Source organism: Thalia democratica, chromosome 1 (genome assembly GCF_965202585.1).
Source record: "Thalia democratica chromosome 1, ktThaDemo2.hap1.1, whole genome shotgun sequence".
NCBI lineage: Eukaryota > Metazoa > Chordata > Thaliacea > Salpida > Salpidae > Thalia > Thalia democratica.
The window spans coordinates 39,907,700-39,919,125 of NC_139165.1; the positions used below are offsets into that span (position 1 = coordinate 39,907,700).

Below are 11,426 nucleotides of genomic sequence, written 5' to 3' on the forward strand. Positions count from 1 at the left end.
CATACATACTTAAACAAAATTCAACTACACTGCAGTTAATGGCAATGAAAATCTAAATTTTATCATTTAAACTATAATTTTTGTCTGTAATTTTTTCATGTATTATCAATATTCGAAAAATTTAATTTTAAGTAAAACCCATTCACGCAATAAAATTTTCACATCAAAAAAAACTTATTTTTAGAATTTTTATGACTGTAAACACTCGTTGCTGTTTTATATAAGAAATATGATATTATTTTTACTCAAAAAAGCTAGTTCTCTTGTTTATAGTAAATACAAAATTAATCATGTTCACCTAGATTTCTAGAACTAATCTTAATACTGTTATACTAGTATAACTAATATAAACATTAACTATAATACTTGTTATTTTTATACGCTAAGAACATAAGTTTGTTTTATTAAAAAAATTACTGTTAAAACAAAAAGTTTAAATAAGACATAGAACTTTATAAAATTGTATAACCTACAAACTGTTTATATTAACATTTAGATGGAGCTTTAACTTTCAAAATTTTTATAATATTTTTTAACATAGTAAAAATAAACTTAATATAACTAATTCTAAAACAATTTTAACACTTAAGAACAAATAACACTCTTTCATAGAACTCTTATTGTGTAGTCCGCAAGCACCACGCTTTAAATAAAGCTGAATTCTTTGTTAACTTGAAGCATTGAATAAATTTTTCAACAGCAGAAAAAGAAAGCCGAAGAAGACGTGACGTACCCACTATTGCAGTCGCAAAGTTCCGAAAAAGACCTGATCGACCTGCACACCGAAATACATCCGGGCAGCAAGATGCCCATCTCAAAGCCGATCCCCATCCCTGCTGGCAGGGGCGGGAGGAGGCCGAGGATGGGATGGCGGGCCAGGAGAATGAGGAGGAGGTGGAGCGACAGCAGCGAGTAGGTGTTCGGTCAGAAGCGTTTGGATCTTCAGCCGCAGTTTTCTATGACGTTATTATGCAGCATGACGTGCGGAAGATCAAAATCATTGCCGCGTCTCTAACGATCATTAAGATTCAATGATCTCAGAGTAACATTCAAAAAGTTCAATTCGAACTTGTAATTACCCGAAAAGATCCCTCCGCCTTCCCCTTTTGGGAAATTCCTTTTGTATGACAATTGTTGCTACTATTGACCGAATGATATGCTGATTAGATGATACGCTCGACTGAACACAGGTTTTGACCTTCTAACTTGGTGTTTCCCCACGTTTTTTGCACTTATCACCTTTTTATGCACAAACGCACAGCTAATTGAATTCATAGATAGTTTTTTACATTTTTTTACTGGTTTTTTTAATGCTAGCTTTAAGTATTCAACTTGAAAAAAAATCTGAGTATTTATTTTTTCATTTTTACTGTTTATAATTTATTAATTCCATGTATTATCTGATAGTAATTATTTTTTTCCATTGATTTAAATCATTTAAAGTATAAACATACAGTTTTTATTTTAAGTTTTCTAAATTTTTACAAAATTATTATAGTTTTGAATTAATTTTTATTTAACGTCTCATGTACAAAAATTGTATTTTTTTTCAAAACATAAACTTTTTTTGCGACAATAATTATTTTTTAATTGCATTTTAGTTTAATGTAAGACTTAAGAATTACTTTATGTGGTAAAAATATTTTAAGATATTATACATTTTTAAAATATCATATTTTAATACTTTAAATAATAAAACACCTCAATTATTTTTGTTTTTTTGTTTAGTCTATAATTTTTCTTTTATTAACCGGAAAACCTGCAGTACATAACTTTAGAACACCGTTTAAAAGCTGTGATTTTATCATTTAGTTTTAACTTTTAATCAGTTCGGTTGTATTTATTAAAAAAATTTTTTTTTAATGTAGTAGTTCATAAATATTAGTTTTCCTGTAATCTGCACTATTATGTAAAACTATAAATATGGTTAAGTTCACAAGTAAAAACCTTTTACATTATTTAATAACTTTACATTTAAGACGAAAAACTTAAGTAATGTGAGTGTATAGTATATACTTATATCTGTAACTTTATTTTCCAATATTTTGTGGATGTAAATATATTTGTTCTTCCATTATTCACACTTGTTTATAATAAACCATCATTCTCGACTTATTACTTTAAATACAGTTAGGTTTAGTATAACTATTATCGAAAACATGTAAACAAGCACTGAACTAGCTACTATTTGAAAAAGTAAGTTTCAAGATAGTAAATTCAATTACCTTAATTGTAATCAGATAAAGCAAAATAACTATTTTTATCAAAATTGAAGTTTCCTAAAATTATAAGACAAACTGTTTAATTTTTATAGAGCAGCATAAAAACTTAAAATACAGTTTTATCAGTGTTTGTATTGTTTTAATTTTTACCGTTCAAATGACAAGATATCTTTAAAAGTTTGATTATATAAAGTCAATTTTATAAGTTAGTTTATTAAAAAATCAAAGTTAAAAAAATCATACTACATAAAATTTGTTTATTCAATAACTTCAACTCATTTTAAAACTTACAGTTTTTTCAAGCAGTTTCTGTCGAAGAAATCTTGAACTCTACTAGTACTTTAAATAAATGTAAATTCTTCTATGGCGCCGTTTAACGATAAACAAAAGTATATAAAAAAGTAAGCTATACAAAACGTATTAGGTTTACTACGAAGATATGTTTTATTGTAAATGTTACATCTTCAAAAAACATAAGACAGTGATTTAAGTCATTACAATATGTCGGCTGAGATTTTAAAACATTACTAGCGTTACTAAATATAGGATAAAAAGTACAACATTTTTAGTGCAGCTTTTTTAAACTTTTGTTTTGATTAAATGGAAACTAGATAATATAAAAATTTAAGTATAAAATAACTAAAGTTTTCGTTAGAATTATTTAAAACTTGAGTCTGTAAAACAGTTATATATTGTTTATTAAACGATAAAAAAAGCGCTCAAAAAGTTTGGTCTAAGGACCTGGTGTACAAAGAAACCTTTCGGTTATTGGGTTGTAACAATCTAAAGTGTAGTTTAAACTACAAAAAAAAAAGAAAAATAGAATGAAGAGAAAAAAATTGTGGACAGCTCCATACAAATTACTAAAGTTAAAGTTTTATTAAGTTTGTAGGATAAGCTAAGATACTACACTATATTAAAATTCAGAATCGTTAACTATCTCGAATAATCGAAAAGTTTAATTTAATCCTTTAAAAAACCAAAGTTAAAACTTCTTTGTAAATAAAAAATGCATAGTTGTACGAAATAGAAATGTTAATTTACTAAATTAATTGTAGGAAAAGGTAGATGTGTAGGTAGAACATTTTTTTATTAGCTTAGAAAGCTAAAAAGTTCTTCTTTTAACGTAAATTAGTTTAAGTCATATATAGAATGCAAGAAAATGATCAGTCTGAAAAGTCAGCTAACTATTCATCAGGGTTAACATCAGAGGCGTCTTTGCCATCATCTAAGTTCATATTTTCTATGTCTAACTCTAAATCCTATAAAATATGTTAAAATTTAACAAACTAAATATACTAATAATGTGTATAAGTAGATATATGAGTCAAGAACATTTAAAAAACTAAGTCACGAAACTTTTCTTAAAACATATGTTATGCTTAAAATTTTTTAAATGTGTTAAAAGTATACTACTCGGGTTGTTTAAAACTTTAGTCAAAATATTCTAAATTTAATAAAACTTTTGTGAATCATCACCTGTGTATCTTCTTTTTCATCTTCTTCCTCAACATCAACCCAGTTGCTCATTTCGTCAAAAACATCTCTATATTCAGAGCGCTAAAGAAATTTAAATCTTGTTTACGATTCCAATAAAACTATTTCTAAAGACAAGATTTAAAAACAAAAGCTTTAATGAAAACAAAGCAAATTAATTAAGTTAATACAAAAACTATATGCTATAAACTGATACAAAACATTTTTTTAATGAGATACAATAAATCTTTTATCAATATTTCAGATTGTTAATCGCATCTATTTATTAATTACTCACCGGAACTTCTGAGTATTTTGACGCAGGTTGAGAAACAGTAGTTTTTTCGAGGAACTTTTCAGCGAGCAAGCTTTGATTGAATCCAGGAAACAAGTTGTCGTACTGGTTTGGATCTGCCAAGCCCTCTGATGCTTTCTTGTTTGTGGCCGTAAGTTGAGTTTTCCATAAAGCCAAAACCCTGTTTTAAGAAAATGATTGAACTTTTGTATTAATTAAACAAGTTTATTAAGCAGACCTGTACAAATATTTTCTAGATAACCAAAATTTTCAAATATTCCAATAAGATAAAGGTTTAACAAACGTCGTGTAAGATACATGATCTATGTGGTGAGCTTAACAAATAAGCTGTAGACAACGCTTACCTGCTAATTTGGCTAGGAGCGTATGTTCGTGCAAACAAAGCTGCTTCTGGAAGTCTACCAGCGTCAATGAGCAGTTCAAGGCACTCATTCTTGCCTCCGGTGATAAAGTTACTCAAAAATGCAACATTTGTCTTACCTAAAATAATAAATTTTTATTGAAATTATTCGAAAGATACTACCCTATGAAAAAACTTTTTCTATTAAATTATCTCACTACAATTGAAAATAAAAAAAAATATAATTTGTTTTTAATTCTTGTAATATAAAACAGACCGTCAGCTTTGGCATCAACTGCAAGTTGCTTCATCATGTTTTTGTCGCCAGCAGATGAGGCAAGCAACATCAACCCGCCAAAATCACGCGCTTCGCTCAAACATCTTTTTGCCAACTCAAAATCGTTTTTGCTGGTTGCAAGGTCAGCTAGTTGCTTCCATTTTCGTTTTGACTGAAATTTAGCTTCAATTTATTTACAGTTGAAAAAAAAAAATTGTAGCAACTTGGTAGCTTGAACTTTAAATTTTTGTTTTCGTTTACGATAAATAGTTTTACTTTACGTTTGCGTATAAAACTTAAAAAAAACTTACGTCTGATTTTTCAGCAAGATCTTTAGCAATTTGTAACTTTCCCAGGTTAAGAGCCAACTCAAACTTGTGTTCAGGATCAGTCGTCACTGCCATAGCTTGTTCTTTAAAGCCCTATATAAAAATGCACTCTCATTTAAAAACGATAACAAACATTTGAAGATATTAAAACTTAACTTTCAAAGTAAAAAAAAAGACTAACTTGTTTTTGGAGAAAATGTGCGACTCTAGTTCGTTGTTCTCTTGGGATTCTAGGCAAAACAAGATCCGCATTATCGAAATCGCTGCGCATAACAGCAGTTTGATATTCCAAAACTGACAATAGCAATTCGTAACTGACCTATTAAAAAAAATAAACATTAAATTCATATGAAAGACAAAAAAAAAATTTCTTATTATGTTGTTCTAAAATTTATCGAGATAGTTAAACTGCTTACCACATTTAATTCTTTGTCCCCAAGGTATAGTCGGTTTTCATTTGGAATGTAACCGAGAATGTACAATGTTCTGTAAAATGAAATAAAAACTAAGCATATATGGCACCTACCAAGAACTAATCAGAAAAACAAAGGTAACCTGTCCAGATGTGCAACAGTGACAATTTCCCCACCAACATAATAGTTGAGTCTGTTTACGGAGTTTGTATAAATGAAGCAATCACCAACCCACTGACCAGTTTGCACAACTTCTTCGAACTCATTGACATCCTAAATTATCAAAAACTCTTTAAGCTTTTCAAAATTTAACAAAAACTTAGTGCTGTAAAATTTTTCACATGTTTTTATTTGTTTAATTTTAGAGTAGTTAAAACTGAAGGAAAATAACAATTGTTTAATTTTTTTTACAAAAGTTTAATTTATTTCAAATAGTTTTTGTATAAACTAAAGATTATTAACATCATCAAACGCATTACTAATGCCATCTTCATCAACTAATTCAGGGTTCTCTTTAGCTTCGTCAACCTTATTTTGGTCGTACCTTAATATGTAGAAAGATTTATCAGTTGTTATGCAGCACAAATCACCGTTGTCTGACCAAAACACCTACAAAAAACTTTAAGTTCACAAGAAAGAAATATGTATTTCATCACATTTTTAACTATTAAATAGATAGAGTAAAAAAAATTACTAATAAACACAAAAAACTTATTTTTATAGTAATTTGGTACAAAGCTCTTATATGCTTATAAATAACTTTTTTTAACTTACTTTATAAGTTAACAAATAAAGAACAAACTCTTAATATGTCGTTATTTAGGCAACCTCTATATTAAAAAATTTATAAACAAACATATAATTGTTTACTAAACAATAAAATATAGTTATTATTTTATGCTTATGTAATTTAAAACATTATATAAATAATTTATGTGTATAGCTGAATATGATAATTGATGATTTCAATGTTATTAATTAGTAATGTGATAGTTAGGAAATGTCATACATTAATTTTTCATAAACTAAATTGATACTATAAACCAGAGTTTCCAAAACTTTTTTACAAATGGCCTCTTTTAAAAATTAAAAAAAACTATAGCCGACTTCAAGAAGACTACTCAAAAAATTCCCATTAAAAGCACTTAAGATTTCCAGAATATCTAGTGTAAGTTTTAATTTATGACCACATGGTTCATTTGCTGCTCGTGGCCCCCAGAGTATCTGTCATGGCTTACTTTAGGAAGCCCTTTACAAACTTATACACTTATACATTTAAATTATGAGTAAAACATGTACGGGTATATCTTAAACTCACATTTTTAGGAGTGACTTCTATCCGCCTTATAAGGTCTAAAGTATCCCAAGAATAAAAGGAAAGACCTCGACTTGTTTTAACTCCAAGCAGAGTACCAGCATAAATTCCATGTGCACCAAAATCAGGATTAAATGCGCGTTGTTCTTTGAAGTTTTTATATATTTTGATAGTTTGATCATTTTCCCTGACAGCATATCTGAAATCATAATTATATAATAACAACACTTTAATGTATCTAATAAGACAAATAAAGATTTTTTAAAGGAAAAACAAAGTAATTAAGCCTCATACTTTGTTATTTTTCAATAAATTAGATTAAATATAAAAATAATATAAATTCCTAAAAATCAAATGCATGGTTGTTTATAAATAAACCGAGCATAATAAACTTACACTAATTTTTTTATCTTTTTAACTTTATCATTTATTTTATCATTTAATACTATCATGATCTCAACTTAAATAATCATTAACAACAACATAGTTTTTTATATTGTTATACAAGCTTTAAAACTAATATATTATTTTAGAAAATGTTTACCCAATCTTAATAAACTACAAGCCAGACCAACAATTTTATAAAAATAAAACATTAATTATATAGTATAACTTTTTTGTTAAAAAACTTACTCAGAGGAATCAGTTCCCCAGATGAACTCTAAAGCTGGACCGTAGCTTTTGTTTCGGAGAGCCATGGCAGTATATATAATGTATTCATCATCTCCACAAACAACAACAAACCTAAAAGGTACAAATTTTACACAAATAGTATTGATTACAAAACGTTTGACCAAGATATATTTTTTAACTTTCAAATTGTAAACTGTGTTAAGTAAACTAGAAATTTTGATTTAGTTTCAATATTTTGAAAAATTTTTTTTTAAATTTTATTTTATCTTCCAGACATATCGACTAGTTTAAAGGAAATTAAAAAAAACACTTATATACAGAATTTTTTAATTTTTTACTATAGAAGTATTTTTAAACTTAAAATAATATTAATTTTTTTTTTGTTTTATAGTAGTTAACATGAATTACTTTTTATTTATTTTAAATTTGAATAATACCAAAAAAATTTCAATTGTCAAAATAAGTAAATAATCAAGCATTTTAACCTCCCATTTGCATTATGCTTCAAAGTTTGAGGATAAATTTCACAGCTTCCAAGATCTTTAACTGATAATTGCAGCCTTTCACCATCTTTGTATTCAGAACCTAAACAAAAAATATATAATTCATTGACATAAGAATTAAATTAGTATAAGGATAAAAAATCAAAAAGTTTACAATAAAATTAGATAAACCATTACAGCTGTAGTACTAGTAATAGGAATGTATTAAAAAGTTATTCTAACCAAAGTTGTTCATTAAAAACATAACTCCAATATACACAAGTGTAGATATCAATGATAGAAACTTACTGTTTATACTTCTAAGATTTGCTTGTTGAATTTCTGACTGCTTCGCCCAAATAAACTTTCCGTTGTTGTCCATTGACATAGCAGGCTCTTCCCTTCCAATTTTAAGCATTATACTGCCCTCATCATAACCAATCGCTACATTGTTTGAACCCTATATATTGTAAAATAATCATCAATTTTTTAATTCATAAGCTAAAAAATTTAACAAATGACAAAAAGGACAAACACTTTTTATTTTTTTTATTTGTAACCTTAACGTTACTGAAAAATACTAAAGTAAATGTAAACTTTAAATTTCAGACTTTAACTATAACTGTAAAAACTCAGATTTGAGACTTTTTAACGAGTGAAACTTTAAAAACTTAATAAAAAACTAACTTTTAACACTGCGCAACACATTGCACTATGCATGCCGTAGTTGAGGGTCTTTTCATGGCGGTATGTGTTGGTGTTCCATAGTCGGACAGTAGCTGTTAGTTTAGTTTTATAAACTCTTTTAAATACTAATTTATTTTTCATATGTTACAGATATTTTTTAATTTAAGTTTTGTATTTTAAAGTATGTTTTAGATAAAGATCTTTAATTCTATACAGTCTATAATATAGTAGTTAACAATGTTTTTTTCTTTGTTTATGATCTAGAAATCAAGTTTTTTTTTGTTTTATCATAAATTTATAACATTCTTTTACCAAATTAAGACCTTCTCTGACATCTAATTTTATTTAAATAAGTTATAAATTATACTTACAATCTTGAGATCCAGTAATAATGATTGGAAGCTCAGGGTGAAAAGCAACGAAAAGAATGTTTTGAGAATGGCCTTCTAACGTTTGTACACAAGTTTTTGTTTGGTAGTCCCAAATTTTTGCAGTCCAGTCATCAGCACCAGATATTAGGTATGGCTTATCACCTCCAGTGTAATAAGCAAGACAGTTTACACCTTGAAATAAAGCGGTTATTTAGTTAACTTTATAAAATAGTAGCTTTTTAAGAAATAATTCAAGTGTGCTACCTAACAACATTTATAATGCGCTATGGTAATAAAATGGTATACAGATTTTAATCAAACTTAAACTTGTGCTAATTTTAAATAATAGTAAAATAAATTCAAAAATAAAATACAATAGTTTATATGTGTTACAGTAACGATTTTTAAAGTAAAACTTTAACAAAATTATAAATTTCAAACCTTTTTCATGACCCTTTAGTGTAAAACTAGGAGTAGAGGAACCTAAAGACCAAACTTTAATACTTCTGTCAAGTGAAGCACTAGCAAACTGGTTGGTGTCTCTTGGGTTAATGACAATTTGCCAAACAAAGTTGGTATGCCCTTCGAAAACTTGCACACACTCCCATTTTTTTTCCCAATTCCACATCTTAATAAGCGTGTCATCTGCAAATATACGTAATTTAAAGTATCAGTAGAGTGAAAGTAGATTAAGATGCTTGTTATTATTAATTTAGATATAATTACTTAAGCAGAAAAAACTTCTTTGGCATAGGGGAGTCAAGGATTTTAAAAAGTTAATATTCGAACTTGTAAAAATGTGTTAAGAAAAACTATAAATAACTATATGTAGAAGTTTTAAACAAAATTTTAATTGTAGAAATTTTTGTAAAAATTTTTGAATGTAAATGTATTAACTGCAACTTTTACATTATAAATTTTCTAAAATATTCTAAAAAATCACTAAATAAATATTTTTTTTTATCATTTATTGAGTTAGAGACCTTAAATTTTTATATAACCTGATAGTTTTTCTGATATAGATTTCAAGACTTTGAGTATTGGAACTTTTAAAAAATGAAAATTTGGGAAAATAAAAAGTTTGGCTAAAAAATGAAGGAGAATATATATTTTTAGTGAAACAGTTGTTTTTAACATTTTTAATTTGCGCATTCTATATGGTTCCTATTGAGTTCACTAACTTTGATCGGTAATTTTCAAAAGTTGATTTTTAACTTTTGAATAAAACTCAGACTATGTGCTAGGTAAAACAAAAAAAATTGTTAAAAAAAAGTAAATTTGTAAAAAACAAAGTAGACTCCCTATGCCCTTAAGTATCCTTTTACACTTAAGTTGAAATTTAAAGAAGTGCTTAATTTAATTTTATAACACTAAAAGAGAAGTACATTTGCAGTAAAGTTTTGGAAGTTATTTAAAGGTTTATTTGAAAATACATACTTAAAACAGTTCTTTAATTGTTTAAGGCTTGAAGTTAAAAGAAAAAATCAAAACAATCTACAACTAAACGATATGAAATGTTTATTGTATAAAACCATAATTACAAACAAATTAATATGTATTTACCACTGCAGCTTAGAAGAAGAGGTTGAGAAGGATGTACTGCCAACGATCTAATATAGTCAGTATGAGCGTCAAACGAATGAACTCTTTCTAGTGTGTTGTAGTTATAAACACATATATTCGCATTATCCTGTTGGTGTATACGTTTGTTTATAAAATAATATAGTAACAAATAAAGAGTTGACAATTGTTTAAACTTAAGAAACAAAAAAAAAGTAAATATTTAAAAGTTCAAATGTTTGTTGTCATTTTTCAATACGAAAACGAGAATTTTCAAGTGTGTAACAATAAATATAAGACTTAAAACTTTAAATGTACTTATCGTTTTTAAAAATATAAAAAAATTAACTAAAATAAATAAAAACTTACAGATCCAGTAACAACCCAGTTTTTCCTAGGAACAAATTTTGCTGCTCTTACAGGTTTGTCGCACACATCAAAATATTTTATGCCAATTTTACTTTCATGACTCCAAATGTTGACTTTTCCTAAAAGGTTAAATTAACAAAGGTTTTAAAATGTCAATTCGAATTATATATATAAGAGTACTGACCTACAATATTTTTTACTTGAATAAGAAGTTAATGATAACTGAAGAGCCCTCTTTGTAAGTGCAAAAAAATCTTTTGTAAGTAAACTCATTGAAATGTTAATCTGAAATCTGTTGAATAGAAAAAAATAAACTACTAAGTAACTAACCAGAGTATAAAGATACTAGCATCCATGGCTCCGTTGGATGCAGATCAACACATTTCACACGAAGGGAGCAACTCGACAATTTTGTGTCTACGTCAAATCGAATTGGCTGAAATAGTTTAAAAACTTTTTATTAAAAAACCTAAGCAATTAAACTCAAGTGATTTATAATTACTTATACAAAAAAAAATTTGACTTGATGTTACATGTATTTGATACTCAACTGTTATAAAAAATACTAATAATTGAAAAAATTATTTAAGATAAAGTTAATTAATTATTATTCTAATTAACCAGTACTTATTTATA

The 11,426-nt window shown here is 27.0% G+C and overlaps 1 protein-coding gene across 1 annotated transcript; it reads right to left on the reverse strand.

Annotated features, from left to right (window-relative positions):
- Positions 1-3,409: 3,409 nt before the first annotated feature.
- On the reverse strand, positions 3,410-11,142 carry LOC145835910 (coatomer subunit beta'-like). Its single transcript, XM_082943667.1, has 20 exons — positions 11,121-11,142; positions 10,791-10,909; positions 10,425-10,551; positions 9,303-9,506; positions 8,862-9,053; positions 8,491-8,582; positions 8,113-8,263; positions 7,807-7,906; positions 7,322-7,432; positions 6,692-6,887; positions 5,836-5,982; positions 5,516-5,646; positions 5,377-5,446; positions 5,142-5,279; positions 4,943-5,053; positions 4,632-4,803; positions 4,359-4,494; positions 3,997-4,174; positions 3,702-3,782; positions 3,410-3,484 (listed from the first exon to the last, which is right to left on the reverse strand). The coding sequence occupies exons 1-20, from the start codon at positions 11,140-11,142 to the stop codon at positions 3,410-3,412; spliced, it is 2,553 nt and encodes an 850-aa protein (XP_082799793.1).
- Between the last annotated feature and the right edge of the window lie 284 nt (positions 11,143-11,426).